The sequence below is a fragment of the Parasteatoda tepidariorum genome, chromosome 1, assembly GCF_982258835.1.
Source record: "Parasteatoda tepidariorum strain Cologne lab strain chromosome 1, Ptep-v5.0, whole genome shotgun sequence".
NCBI lineage: Eukaryota > Metazoa > Arthropoda > Arachnida > Araneae > Theridiidae > Parasteatoda > Parasteatoda tepidariorum.
The window spans coordinates 68,384,889-68,399,759 of NC_141755.1; the positions used below are offsets into that span (position 1 = coordinate 68,384,889).

At 26.5% G+C, this 14,871-nt stretch overlaps 1 protein-coding gene across 12 annotated transcripts in view; it reads right to left on the reverse strand.

Moving 5' to 3' along the window:
* The window catches only part of LOC107449691 (uncharacterized), a 40,620-nt gene extending 30,760 nt beyond the window's left edge, over positions 1-9,860 (reverse strand). For 9 of the 12 annotated variants that reach the window (XR_015434616.1, XM_087165781.1, XM_087165810.1 and 6 more), the window contains exons 1-3: positions 8,969-9,672; positions 3,444-3,542; positions 2,137-2,256 (exon numbers count right to left, since the gene is read on the reverse strand). Coding sequence is in view for 11 of the 12 variants with exons in the window: in XM_087165781.1 (XP_087021907.1) it covers positions 2,137-2,256; positions 3,444-3,542; positions 8,969-9,460 (711 nt within the window). In the remaining variant the exon portion in view is untranslated. Of the gene's footprint in view, positions 1-2,136; positions 2,257-3,443; positions 3,543-8,968 lie in introns of all 12 variants that reach the window. The other 3 variants (XM_087165799.1, XM_087165797.1, XM_087165788.1) reach the window with 1 other exon arrangement.
* Positions 9,861-14,871: the final 5,011 nt, after the last annotated feature.

Below are 14,871 nucleotides of genomic sequence, written 5' to 3' on the forward strand. Positions count from 1 at the left end.
TAAATTTTCCCTGAAGCTCTCTGAAAAAACTTATTCACTCTTAAATAAAAATTCTCTTCAAGGGTAATCAAGAAATTTTGATACTTAATAGATAGTACAATGTTTGTAAGATGTAATCTAAAATTTCCTGATACACATTTCAAACTCTATTTTTTTTTAGAAAATTTCAGTGGTAATTTATTGATGTATATTTGTGAATTTATTAAAACAGAGAAATAAACCTCAATTACTTTATAACATTATAGTTCAAAGCGAAATCGCAAAAGTGACCCATTAAACTGAATGTTTAATGTGTCAGTTTTACTAGTTTCAGAACCAAGAAGTAGGTTTCCAATGAATGAAAAGAACATAAAATACCCTTAGATACATTAAATATTATTTTGATGTCCCATTTTTTGATTTTGTGGAGATAAATATTATTTAGTTCTTACCTTAAATATGCATTAATAATATAATAATTTTATGCATAATTATTCGCATTTCAAATTAGCTAAAAACTAATTAAACTGTAATGTAATAATTTCATACATTTTAATAGTCTTTAAAATTTAGTTAAAAACTAATAAAACGGTAGTTACAACTTACAAACTCAGAGAGCTTGTGAGATTTAGAGTATTTTATTTGATGATTTGTCAAATTGTTGTCTGCAAGAAGAAAAAAAACTTTTAAATTTTGATACTCAAAAATTTTTTTTTCATCATAAAAAATTTACAGAAATTATTTTAAAATTAAAAAAAATAATAAAAACAACAAATACAAACATAACAATACAATAAAATCAGAACAGAAAAAATCAGGACTGAGTGATTTTGATAACAATAAGCGATTGATAACATCCCTGTGGCAGAATTTTTTTGCACTATCTGCGACGAAACTCTCCAGCACTAATATCTTTCTGAAAGATACTTTTAATAATAATAAACATGTATGTTACAAATTTAAAATAACAAAAGTGCCGTGTTTACAAAAAAAAATATATATAACTTTTTTGACTTAAACATGTAATTTTTATTCTAATATTATAGGTAACATTTTCACATTTGGTTGGGAAGGGGGGACGCAGAAATTATTTCCTTCGCCTTTTGTAACTAATCATCAAAATAGAATTAAAAATCATTAAATCCGTAGTAGTCCTGTGGAAAAAAAGATCGACGACAAAATCAAGCGAATCAGACACCTCAAATGCATATTTCGTTTCTAGATTAGGCTGTTGTATAAAAATAATATTGTATTAAAAATATCGAATTTAAAAACTATGGAGAAATCAATAGCAATAACTGATGAAATTCGACAGAATTATAACCTTAAAAAGTAAATACTCAAATACACGATTCGAAATTTCCATGTTGTTTATTGGGATATTTAAAATCCACGTGAAAATCAATATCAATAACTGACGAAAATACAATCGAAACAATACATCAATTTACGATACTATCAGTGTATATTGAGCGCGTCAAAAAGTGATTATCTAAATGCATAATTCAAATATAACACATAAATTACTGTCAAAAAATAAATAAAGGTAATTTTTTCTCACTTTTCAAAAGAAAAATGTTTCTGCAAGAACTCTGTAATGTTCTGCGACAATATTGCCGTGTCGCTGCGATTCTGCCACGGGGGATAACATTAACCACAATAACAATAAGCGGAGACTACTGTACTTTAAAAATTAACAAAACCTCTTTGAAACACTCAAAAAATTACATACAACTGAATATTTTACAAAAAAAAAAGATACAAAATGAAGAATTATATAAGAAACAACAAATAATTGAAAATAAATACAAACTTTAAATCTAACTCTCACAAAAAGATAAATGTATCATTTGTTTAAGATACAATGGTTTCAACGGTATTAAAAAAATGCAGCATTATAAAATAATGAATTTGCTCCTTAAATATATCTGAAAACATAAACTTTAAACAAAAATAAACGTTTTTACTTTACTTGCACAAACCAATCGAAATATTTTTCTTACTTTCAAAAAAATAAAAAAAAGTGATAATTAAACTAAAATATTTTAACAATCCGAAACAAAATAAACAGAGAGAGATTTTACCCCACAAAATATAATTCAATGAAAGAGTAATAATAAATAATAAATGCATGGTGCAGTTTTTAAACCGAATTACCTTTCCAGCTAGCCTCTTAACAACTAAAGTGAAATGCTGAGACACTTTTTCCTTTTCTTTAAACTGTGTAACAATAATGTCAAACGCAACATCTTCAACTTCAGTATCACATGTAAGAATCTGCAAATGGAATTATAATTTTTAGTAATTTAAAGATGAAAAAAAAATTATTAACACACCAATATTTTTAACAACTAATAATTAAAATTCATAATCATATTTTGTTTAAATCACTCCATTTATGTATATAGAATAACTTTTAAAAGCATAAAATACAGTACAAAATGAAAACTGGATAATTCAATGTAAGAGCGATGAAGTTCCTTATAATTGCTTTAAATAATGAGCTTTTACAAATTTGTGCGTAAGAAAAGAAATACTAGCATTCAGCAAGTGTTATCTATGAGATTTATATGCATTAATGAAGCTTTGATATTGAAAGATGTGAATAAATGTCACACAGTCAAGAAAAAAGATACAGATTATAAATATGGAGTTACACTACTTTTATAATTATCAACATAATTCATACAGGAATTAGAAATTGTGCACTGAATTTAAAAAATATTAAAATTTTTACAAGTCTTTTTTTAACAACTCAGAACAAAACCCTTAAATAGTCTTTGTTCAATAAATACAAATTAACTTCAATATTCTACAAGGTACTTTGAAAAGATATTTATGAAGAATTAAATGACATATTCAAAATGTTTAGAAACACATCAGAAAGTGAAGCTTTCCCTATAAGCCTGCTAAAGGGAAGATAAAATCGATTGTTCCACGGTTGGGGACTTCTGAAGGCTAGGTCAAATTTTCTTCCAAAAAATGTTGCTTTTAAGTAGTTTTTTTAAAAAGAAAGTTGTAGAGAATTCCTTTGAAACTATATAAAATCTCTCATTTTGAATAAAGGGTCTTCAAATATTCCACAAAATATAAAAATAAGACTTTATGAGCTTAGAGGAAATGTCCCACAATAATTTTGTCCTGGGGCCAAAAACAAAAAACGTGTGAATCAAACCGCAAATTTAATCTGAGGATCTATAACCATAATTTTAAACAAGTTACTTATTAAACTATGTTTAATCAAACTAAAACAAAATAATTCATTTTTAAAAAAAATGTAGCAAAAATATAAGCAAAAAGGAATGCATTCTTGCAACAGCACATTGTGGGCCAAGAAAGTCATGTAGATAAAGGCTCCATAATTTCATGACCAACGGCACGACAGTGGATCCTTAATCTCCATGCAATTAGCACATGAATATAAACAGCATATGAAAAAATAAAATAAATAAAAATATACTCACAGGACATTCATTTTTGGAGCTTTGGAATTGAAAGGCATTTGTAACTTTAGGTGCTGAAGATGTGTGGATGACTTCGTTAAAGTCCACTAAAATTCCATGCTATAAAAAAATAAAAAAATTTTAATTACGTAGAAATGACAAAAAATAAAGTTCAAAATTTAGCTGCATAATTCTTAATTAAGAGAAACTTGTCCAGTCTGCATGCATGTAGTAGAATATTTTTTATTTAGAATTTTTTTTTTAAATATTTTAAATGAGTAAAATTATGTTTTTAAATTTTTTAATAATAATATGTACTTTATTAGTTTATTTCTACAATCAAACACTCGTTTGTTAATGCTAAATGTTTGTTTATATACCGTACTTAGAAAAATATTTTTATGTTGAAATATTCATAAAAAAAAGGTCATTGACTAAAGAATTTTATTTTTCTTTCTGAAAAGTTCATAATAACAGTAACTCAGCAATATGAATTGACATAAATATATTTATATTTTTTATTATTCATTTCATGAAACTAAAAAACATTTAAATGCAACATGAATTGATTTTTTAATTACTTTTTTTAAATAATATAATAGTCATCATTTGAAAAACTAAGAAGACAAAAGCAAATTAATTTCTTTTCTTAACTTTGTGATATTTTTATTAAATTATATTACACAGCAGAAAATTAAATTTGTTCATTGTTTTATGATAATAAATAAATGAAAAAATTTTTCTTTATGTAAAATATCAAGAAAATAAATAATTGATTCATAATTTATATAGCTTCTTGCTTTGGCAAAGCAGATTCAGGTCAAGAGTCAATCAAGGATTTCTTGGGCAGATCCTGCATTTGGAATTATAGGAAATAAAAAAAACAATATGGAATTTTGTAAAAATTGTTTTTGTTTAAGTTTAAGGACCTACATTAATAAAAGTTATGCTTTTACAAAAACCATATTTATATAACAATATATTAAGTCTTAAATACAGAAAAATTAAAGGAATTTAAAAATGAAAAAAAAAAAAATTCAAAAATCTCATGTTAGCAAATTTAAATAGTCTGTCTACAATAATTTGAAAATCAAATCTGAAATTAATTTTGATTTGAAAGTGTATTCTTTATTATACACAAATTGTCAGTCAAATAATGAAAATGATTTATATAAAAATAAATGAGTTTTCTTAGTTAAGAAAAAAATAATCATAACTGCAATTATTTAACTTTCAATCAAAAGGAATATATTTAAATATTATATACAATGAATAATGAACTAATAAAAGAATGCAATGTGCCATCTAGAATATAATATACAGTAAAAAATAGTTAAACTATTCAAAAGAAAAGAAAACTGCAAAATAGAAAACTTTTAAGGAATTTTACTATTAACTAGGTCAGGAAAATTTATTTATTCATCTAGGTCAGGAAAATTTATTTATTCATCATAATTTTTTTTTTTTTTTACAAACTAATTTGTCTATTGAAAGTTAATGGGAAAATGACAACATATTCTTCTTGTAAGTTTTCCTGGTGTAGCTAATTATGTTTCATTAATTTGCAATAAAGCTGAACTTATAAAGGGGAAAAGGGTAATTTTCCCAGGGCACGGGACTGCTGAGTGCTCAACTGAAATCCCTTATCAAAAATATAGTTTTAAATTAGTTTTTTTTTAAATAAAATTGTTGAGAATTTCCTTATATCTATATAAATACTACAATTTTGTAAACAGGGTCTTTAAAAAATTTTTACAGGGCAAAATAAGGCTTTTTGTGGTTTGAGGAAGTGGCCCACACCCACAATAAACTAGGTCAATAAAACCTTTGTTCAGCCATAATTTATACAAAATTATTATATTTATAATAATTACTTTTAGAATTGTAACAACACAAGTAAAAGAAAATAATAATTATACATTTTTGTATTATTTGCATGAGAAGTGATTCTTACAGAAATATTTATCAAAAGTTATTAATGAAATATTTCTGAGTGACTTAGATTTTGGATATTACAAAGAAAGACAAGTATAAGATAAAACAAGGTAAGTCAATGACAAGTTATATATAATCAAAAAACTGCTAAATTTAGAAAAATATATGTTGCTAGTTGCTATGCATAATACTCAATATATAAAGTTTTATAAAACTTAAACACTTATAAAATTCAATAATTTTCAAACAAATTTCATCAAAATTAGGTGGCGATGAAAAAGGTTTAAAATAATTGCAAGAGTCAAAAGATTGCTTGCAAAAAGTTTTTTCATTGAGATGTTATTTTCGCAATATTTTTTTAATCGGGTTTAATTTAATTTGAGTCTGGTTACTAATATATATTTTTGTGAAGGATCCTTCTTGTTGTTCAGAACTTTAAGAAGGGTTTTGAAACGAATCTAATTTCTTTCTGAATTGACTCTTTAGATAATACTACCAATAACCAGCACATGAAAAGAAGATATATAACATTACTTAAATGAAATAAATTTTTGGTGTATCTCAGCAGTAGAAACAAACAAATAAACAAACATGAAATAGTAAATTTCCAATAATTTAACTTTTTTAGATATTAGTAATACTTTTCTATACATAGAATTATACATCAATTCCTAAATTGAACATGAAGTTAAAATTTATTTGTATAAAATTTCCTTTATTTACATCAATATTAAATATTAGGAATAAAAAAAAAATTAAAATAGTACAAACTATTAATCTATGTTCAAATTTAAACAACTCGCAAAAATACATATAGACCTTTGTATTACTTAGACAACTTTATAAAAAGTTGGACAAGGAAAACATTTTTTTAGTTGAACATAGAGTATAAAATTTAATTTTTTTTTATATAGATATTCAAATTTCTATAATTTTAAAAGCTACATTTTTTTAATATGTACCTACACATTATTTTCAAATCTGATATGTAGATCAAAGACTGCAGGTAAGGCAATTTATTTTCTTACCAGCAGTCTTTGGTCTCCTCATATAAGCAGAGCTCATTCTAGGCAGAAAGAAGGGCAGGGTGTAAAAGTTTAAAAAAAGGGCATTATTATTCTAAAAAGGCAATAATTTCTTTCTATGGGCTTTACACGTTCTATTAAAAAACATTGTCAATTTATTTTTTTTTACTTTACTAAAAGTAGCAAAGCAATCATATTAATTACTAATTTTTATTAATAAATTAACATATATATATTATTTAAAATGCATGCATATATTAATAAAATAATGAATGTATGTTTTTAAGTGTCTGTAGTTATGATTTAATAATTAAAATGATTAATAATAATTATGATTTAATGATAGTGAAGTAACTGCAAACTTTCAAAGACAAGTGCAACAAAGGGGTGTTGTGGCTATTTTTCCTTTCTCATATAAATCTATGTATTGACAGCAATGACAAACTAAATAAAAAGAGTTGAAAATAACAAAAGTTTAAGAAATCCATTGTAGAGTTCAGGGAAAAAATAAAGAAGGGTTGAGGAAAGAAAGGGCAAAAAGTGTATGGAGTCTATTACATCAGGGCACTATTTTACTTCAAGGGCAACAGGGTGGATTCTTTTGACTAAAAGGGCAGCAGGATGCTGCGCCCTGTTTACCCTGCCTAGAATGAGCTCTGATATAGGATTCAGGGATATGATAAAGGGTGGGTGAACTAGGTGTCCACCCAGGGTCTCTAAAATTTAGGTCCATCAAAACTTCTTAAATTTTCAATAGTTACGTTACAATTTTTTTTTCTCCTTTCACTTTCCTTCCATGTTGAGGAAATTTCTTTAAATCTTTATAAACTACACTCAAGTTCTATCTCTTTTACAGCATAAAAAGTTATTTATCTTATAGTCAGGTATAGCAGCATGTTACAGTGTTCTCTCTAAACATTTTAAGAAGGGCGATCCGCCTTGCCTGTTCTTTGATCCCTATAATTGCTCCCTCTGTCCTTTTTGTAAAAATAAGCCGCCATCCCTAAAAAACACTGCCTTTGTATTCATATTCAATTTTTAAGAAAATCGAATTAACTGTTAAAATAACAATTACAACAAGTTTCTGCTTTTCAAGAGGGTATATTAATAAGTTTTTAAGTGATTTTGAATTTTAAAATTATTATATACATAAATACCCTTAAAAATACCTTTAAATGTTTATTTTCTAATAATTATCAGTATGACTTTTAGAAAAAATCTTGTAAGCTGTTCATAAAAAAAAAAAACTTTTTTAGTTTACTTTTTTTTTTGAAAGAAAAAAAAATTTGCACAGAGTTTTGCAAAATTAACAAGTAAAGTGACCTAAAATTTGCTAATTTTTTTTTCCCACTCACTGTTATAAATGTGAATAAGACACTCTCTATGTACACATATTTCTGGGTAGACTTAAAAATATGTCATAATATATTACACATATTACTATGTAGACTTAAAAATATGTCATAATATATTACACATATTACTGTTTAGACTTAAAAATATGTCATAATATATTAGTTTGAAAAGGAAATGAAAACAAGTAAATGACCTAGATTTTGCATTTTTTTCTTTTATCTATGTGGATAAGACACTTTATAGGTATGTATTATAGTTCAGATTTAAAGACATTTCATTACTATTGTTACATTGAAATGGAAACAAGTAAATGACCTACAATTAAACAAACATTTTTTCTGCATTAAATGTGTGTACAAGAGATTACTGTAAAAAATAGAGAGCAGATTTAAAAACATAAATTCATTTTAATATTTTTTTTTAAAATTTGAAGTCATGTGTAAAGAAATTTAATTTATAAGATTGGTAAATAATACAAACACTTGTAGTGTGTTTGTAATCAAGTAACATTTCTTATAAGGACTTCTTCAAAAGTTAATCAGTTAAATTAAGATATGACATAATTTCATGATGATGATGACATTTTAAGTACATTCTCTGGAACATTGTTCAGTGATTTGCAAAAATTCTTAGTGTGTAAGACAATTGTGAATAGACACATAAATTAATATTTTTTTAAAACAAATAATTAGAAAAAAACATTTATGTATAGCTTTGTATCAAAAAGTGTTAAAGAATTACAGGCTTGTTAAAGAATTACAGGGCATCTAATTAGGAAGAAATACAGCTTAATTAATTTGTATATGTTGCAGTTTAGATCCTTAGTTCATCCAATCATTCATCATTAGCCTACTAAATCATGAATGATTAGATAAACAAAAGATCTAAACTAAATAGCAACATATACAATTTAGTTATAATCTGTGCTACTGAAATGATATAAAAATAGTGCAAGTTTATGGTAGTAGTTATACAAATAGTAAAAAATTTGTAAGAAGTATTTTGACAGTCAATTAATATAATTAACGTAATCATGACACAATGGTAATTAATATTTCTTTAATATATTTCACCTAAACTAATAAATAAAACACATGACTTAAGCAACCTTATTGAAATAGTTTAACATGTTAAATAATTATTATTCGCCAACATTACATCTAATTTCTTTGTAAATTTAACCAATTATTAAAAACTAAATAATTAATAAAAATCAACATATCAATTTACCTCTGTAGATGATAATCGCGTCCGTGCATTTAATGCAGAAATCCATGCATCTAAAATAGGTGAAACAATGCGTTGATTATAAATCCATAAAAACAATTTATTAAACCATTCCACTATTTCAGGATCATCTCCCTCACAAGTTGGAATCTGACGCTTTAATTGAAGTTTTTCTAGCTCTTGCACATTATTTTCAACTTCTGTTTCAACTTCAGATTCAGACGGCACATGTTCCGTAAGTTTAGAAACGTCGTCTGCAGTTTCGGAATTGCGAGAAGATAAAATATTTTTTTGCTTTTTAAAATAATTCGCTACAAAGTTTCCTAGAAGGTAAACAATTAAACCTAGCAATATCCATCCCAATAGTAATAAATTAATCACATTAACAGTCTCTTTCGTTTCATCTGTATACACAATGTCGTTTACTTTGTCGGCCATGATTTCGTACCACTCCTTAGTGCGGTACCAAAATAACTTTGCAGTGATGTCGACCATTTTTTTTGTTTGTTTTGTTTTTTTTAAGAAAAGCGTTCAGTTGTTGCCCTAGAAACGGTATGCAGATGCGACGTGACGAAAAATCTCCAAATTAGAAGTTCACGTAATAAGACACTTACACAAAATTAACGAATGACAACATTCATTGTAAAACATTCTAAACGTCCACATGTCTTCTCTGCTTCGCGTAGAGTGATCTGTAGAGCAAGTTTGCGTCCAAGCGTCACGCGGAAAAAGGCACTTGGTTGTTTCCTGAAAGAATAACCGGTGATGAAAGATAAACATTCGCTATTTTTTTCAAGTTATCTATTCTGACAGAACTGATAGAGACGTAAGTGCTTACTTGACGACCGGTAAACGAATAATAGGTACATTAAAATGTAAAAACCTGACGCTTGTCAGCTTTTGATATTCTTGCGTCCTTGCGTGCGTCACAGAGAAAATCCATGGAAAACGATTATCTCGATAAATTTGTTTAATTTAGCTCTTGAATATTATTATTCACGTATTATTTCATTCTAATCAAATGTAGAGCAATTGCGGATAGCTGACAACCACTCATGAATTTAGTAAGATAACAAACAGAAAAAGTTTTGAAAAAATTAATGTAGCGTTTGCACAAGAAAAAATAAAGTTCTGTTCGCCGCACTTTACAATACTCAAAATAAAGTTCTAAATAGATTAATAGCAGATTTATGAATTAGTTATAGGACTAATAAAAATAATATACTAAAATAAAAATATTTAATTAAAGGGAATTATATAATAAATAAATTTTGTTCAAATTTAATCATTAAAATAAAATTTTCTTTCTTTTAAATAGGTGGAAATTTTTTTTCTTCCTTTTTTCGCTTAAATAAATTAAATTATTAAAAACGTTTTTAAATACTGCGTATTTAGTTTTCTAAATTATGTGCGATATATTTTTGTATTTGATAAATGTAACTAATATTTTGAAAATAGAGTATTTATTTTTCTTACATGTAATCTAAAAATTTACATTAATTACAAACAATAAATTTTAAAAAAAATAAAAAAAGCTTTTAAAAATAGTAAAAATATAAATGATAAAATACTTGATTGCTGTAACAAACATAAAGAAATTTATAAAATCAGCGAAATATAAACCTTGATGGAGAGACGATATTTTTAATTTTTTTCTCTATTTGATAAATTTTGTTTTTATTTAATAAGCTAAGGATTTCATACGTTTTTCTGTTTACAAATATCTTTCAACATATTTTTTAAAAATTTAATTTATCTCCAAATTAAAACTGACAAGTACAGTTAGAAAGATACAAAGCTACTGCAGCACTAATATTTTAGCATATTGGGTGTCACTTTTTTGAGACATTAAGATTGGCACTTAGTGCGTGGACATCCGATCAATAAAACAAACGTTATTTATTAAGGGGATGTATTTTTATTTTGCACTCTGTACCCCTTCCGTGATACTTAATCAACTGTATAACAATTAATAAACATCTACAATTAATGAATTGTATAATAAATCGCCATTTGTATTTTATTGGGAAAGACACTGTAGAAAACCGGAAAGTAAATTAACATAAAATCCGTGACATATGATCCGTGATATCATAACTAAATTCTAAGGAACGCGAAGTTGTCCTTATATCAGTATATTTTTAATGGGGAAAATAAATATTTTTTGATTGATGTATGAGAAATTATAAGTTTATAAACTTTTTTATTTATTCATATATTAGTTTGCCAATTCTCTTACAACAAGTTGATGCGCTAATTTGCCAATTAAAAGGTTAATGAATTTTAATCCCTGTTTTTCTTGATTTTTCTTTCTTTTTTCATTCATTGTATCATGAGCGCATAAGAATTATTCATAGTAACGGTTGGCTTAGCAACATCAACCTGCAATAAAATAATCAACCTAGTATAATTAAAATAAACAATCTTAATTTTTTTAAAAAATGCATAAAATAAATTATTTTAAGAAACAAGTAAAAGAAAGTATAATAAACGTCCCCCTATATGATATACTTGTAAAAAAAGATTCGCTAACAAAATAAATAATGAGAAATGGTCGTTCAGGTAACGGGAAAAAATTAAATGTTGTTGTAAATAAATCAATTGATTCTAGAAACTCTCTTTCCAAACTAAGAGCCTATAAAATGAAAATTAAAACATAATAACTGTTCCAAAATGATAGAGAATAATAACATAAACACTAAACTTTTAAAGTCGATACTTTGTAAAATCACTAAATGTGTTTTTGTCAATTACAATTCTAAATAACTCATTTTATTTGAAAGTTCTGTATCTTTTAGGGATATCGATTTTTTGCTAAGTTTCAAATATAATTTTTGTTCCTTTAGTGGTTAAAAAAAATGTATATTAAGGAGGGGTAAATAAACGTTTCGAAAATTTACATATTCTCATAAATAAATTATTTGTAGGCTATCCGACAATTTAAAAATATATTTGCATGACATAATTTGATTTACTCGCGTTATCGGCTATTGTAAAATTCCAGCTTCTTTTTTTTATGTCGCTGACATTTTTCTCTGTACCAGGCTAATTACAAAAGTTTCAAGTATTTTCTAACCTGACTGATATTTTTTAGGCTTTATACTACCTAGCCATCATGTTAATTTGGAAATGTTCGAAGAAATATTTTATCAGACTAAATTTGTTTAGGCTTTTTGAAATAAATGTTTAATAAGGCTGGCTACTTACAATAAGGTTTCTTGAAATGAAACAGATAAATTGGAAAATGAAATATACATAAATATATATTTTCAATTTAACCTATGGGAATGTGGACTCAATGCAGCGACCCTAATGCAGCCAATGCAGCGAGGTAATGTGAGCTTAAAAAGTGTCAGGATGCGATTCAAAATTACAGACGTTTTCAATTAGTCTGGTGCTTTGCATAATGTCAATGAATGTTCGCAAAGAGTTGATTGATATATATTTCATACTCTATCGTTTTGGAAAATAGTGTAGCCTGCGAGCTAGGTTACATCGTGTTTTGGGACATTCTAATATAGAACAGGGATCGAGTCTATTTTTATCAGTATTCCCATGAGGGCAAAGTAATATTTCGTACTTCCAAAAACAGAAAAATGACAATTAAAGCAAAATATGGTTGTGTGAGTTGTAAACCAAAGCATTTTTTAAATGCATTGAAAAAAAGTATGAAGTATATTATATAACACTTAAGTGTTCAATGAAATTAATGCATTCTTTACCAATTTAACGATGTTATTTCCTCATGTTAATAAGTCAAGGCAAACTTTGCATTCTAAATGTATCTTGGAAATATTGTTACCATGGTACCAAAACTCACGAATCTGCTAATTGCTAAATGGCAGTTTCGTGCTTTTAGTGTTGCATCAACGATTTATTATAACTCGAAAATATTCAAGAGTTTTGCAAAATACTTGAGTTAAATCTTTTATTTACAAATATATTATAACCTACTCCGAAATGAGGTGATTTAGGTTCGAATCCCAGCGGTGACTGGTTACTACGAACTCCGCTCCTCACCGACGAATTCCGCACCAACCACAGCGCTGCTATAAAACATCCTTAGTGGTTGAAAGATCGTAGGTTAGAATCCCTTGCCGTTGATCTAGTCTTGGAAGATTTTTCTGATTTTCCTGTCTATGTAACGCAAATGCTGGTAAGTTTCATCAAAAAGTTCTCCGCGAAGGCTAGTTTGTCTCAATGCTTGATCCAGGAGTTTCCTTAATTGTCTTCTGGATAACGTTCAAAATTGGAGATTGGCTGCGAAATTGAACATTGATAATTAGGAAGCAGTTAGAATTAAGATGGCCGTTCAAAGCCAGTTATAAAAAAATAGATAAAATGAATTAGTAGATGAAGATTTTTTTTTTATGAATTTTCTCTCCAGATTTATGGTTTTTCTCTTCACACAATACGGATTAGTTCCATCAAAAGTTTTTCACGAAGGCTAGTTTGTCTATTGCACGTTTCTGAATTTCCCTTGTCTTCTGGACTGGGTTCAAAATCACAAGGCAAAGGAATTGAACATTGATAGCAGTAAACTCAGAATTGTGTCGGCTGTACAGAGCCAGTTATAAAATAAAACAAAATAAGTTAGAAGATAAAGAACTTTCTTTTTTTACTACTGACAATCATGCTTCATTAATAATTATTTTTTTTCTTTTTTAGTTACGTTTTTTATATGAATAATATCAATCTAAATAACATAGAGTTAATAGCAGTAAAAAATTATTAAGTTATGTATTGATGAGCATATTCATCGAGAAAATTACTCTATTGTGGAAAATCTTAAGTACCATGTGTTCTGTCAATCAATAGCATTTTTTTCAGTGCCTCGTGGTGTATAGTTAATCTTTCTTATGATAAGTATTTTTCTTTCCTTAATCTTATAACGTAAAACTATCAGTAAAGGCAACAAAGAACAAAAAAAAAAAAAAAAAAAAAAAAAAAAAAAAAAATAGAAAGAAAAGAAACTTCTACATATTTCAGTTGTTCTGGTTCAGTATTCCCTTTCAGCATTGGGCATAATTGCTTAATGTTAATGAACACATTATTATTTGTGATTTTATTTTATTTCGAACTAAGATATGATTTTTCCCCTCGGTGTATTCAGATAGTCGTCTAATATTTATAGGTGATTTATAATTATTTTTTTTTAAAACTAAATAATGCATAATTATCCTTATTCAATACGTTACAGACAAAACTGGTGATTCTGCCTTAATCTTATACTTCCCTGTTATAAAAAAACAATTCTAGTATAAACATTCTGGCTAAGTTATAAAAAATGCAGATATCCTCTAATAATCATGAACAGGAGAAGAAGGCACCTTTAAACACCTTAAATTTCATCCTTGATAATAATAATATTTTTTTAGATATTGATAAGAGCATGTAATTGTTCTTATAAAGCAATAAGTTGAGTCTACTATAGCAATCTGAGCAAGTTAAGCATATTTTTAAATGCTTGAATCTATTCATACGAAAATAAAGTTGCTAACTTACAACTAAAATTAATTTGCACTTATTATTTGACTTTTTAATTTTTTAATGAATGTTTAACTGAAAGCTGTAGTTTTCAATTATTATATCAATTTTATTAAAATACTTATCCATATGTAAGGAAATAATAATAGAATCTTGGTAGTACTTACTAAACTTTATTTGATGGAACAACTTTGAATCGAAAAAGCTGTATCGCTTTTGAACAACCAAAAACATACAGTAAAAAACTTCTGAGTATGTTTAAATATAATTTATATTCTGAGGTTATTTATTGTACATTTCAGAGGTTATTTAGTGTCGATGTTATTTGATATTTCATTCAGGAAATATTTTCAAATGAAATTAAAACTTCTGAAATCATTAGCTTCATTTTAAACATACTATAACATCCATTTGCAAAA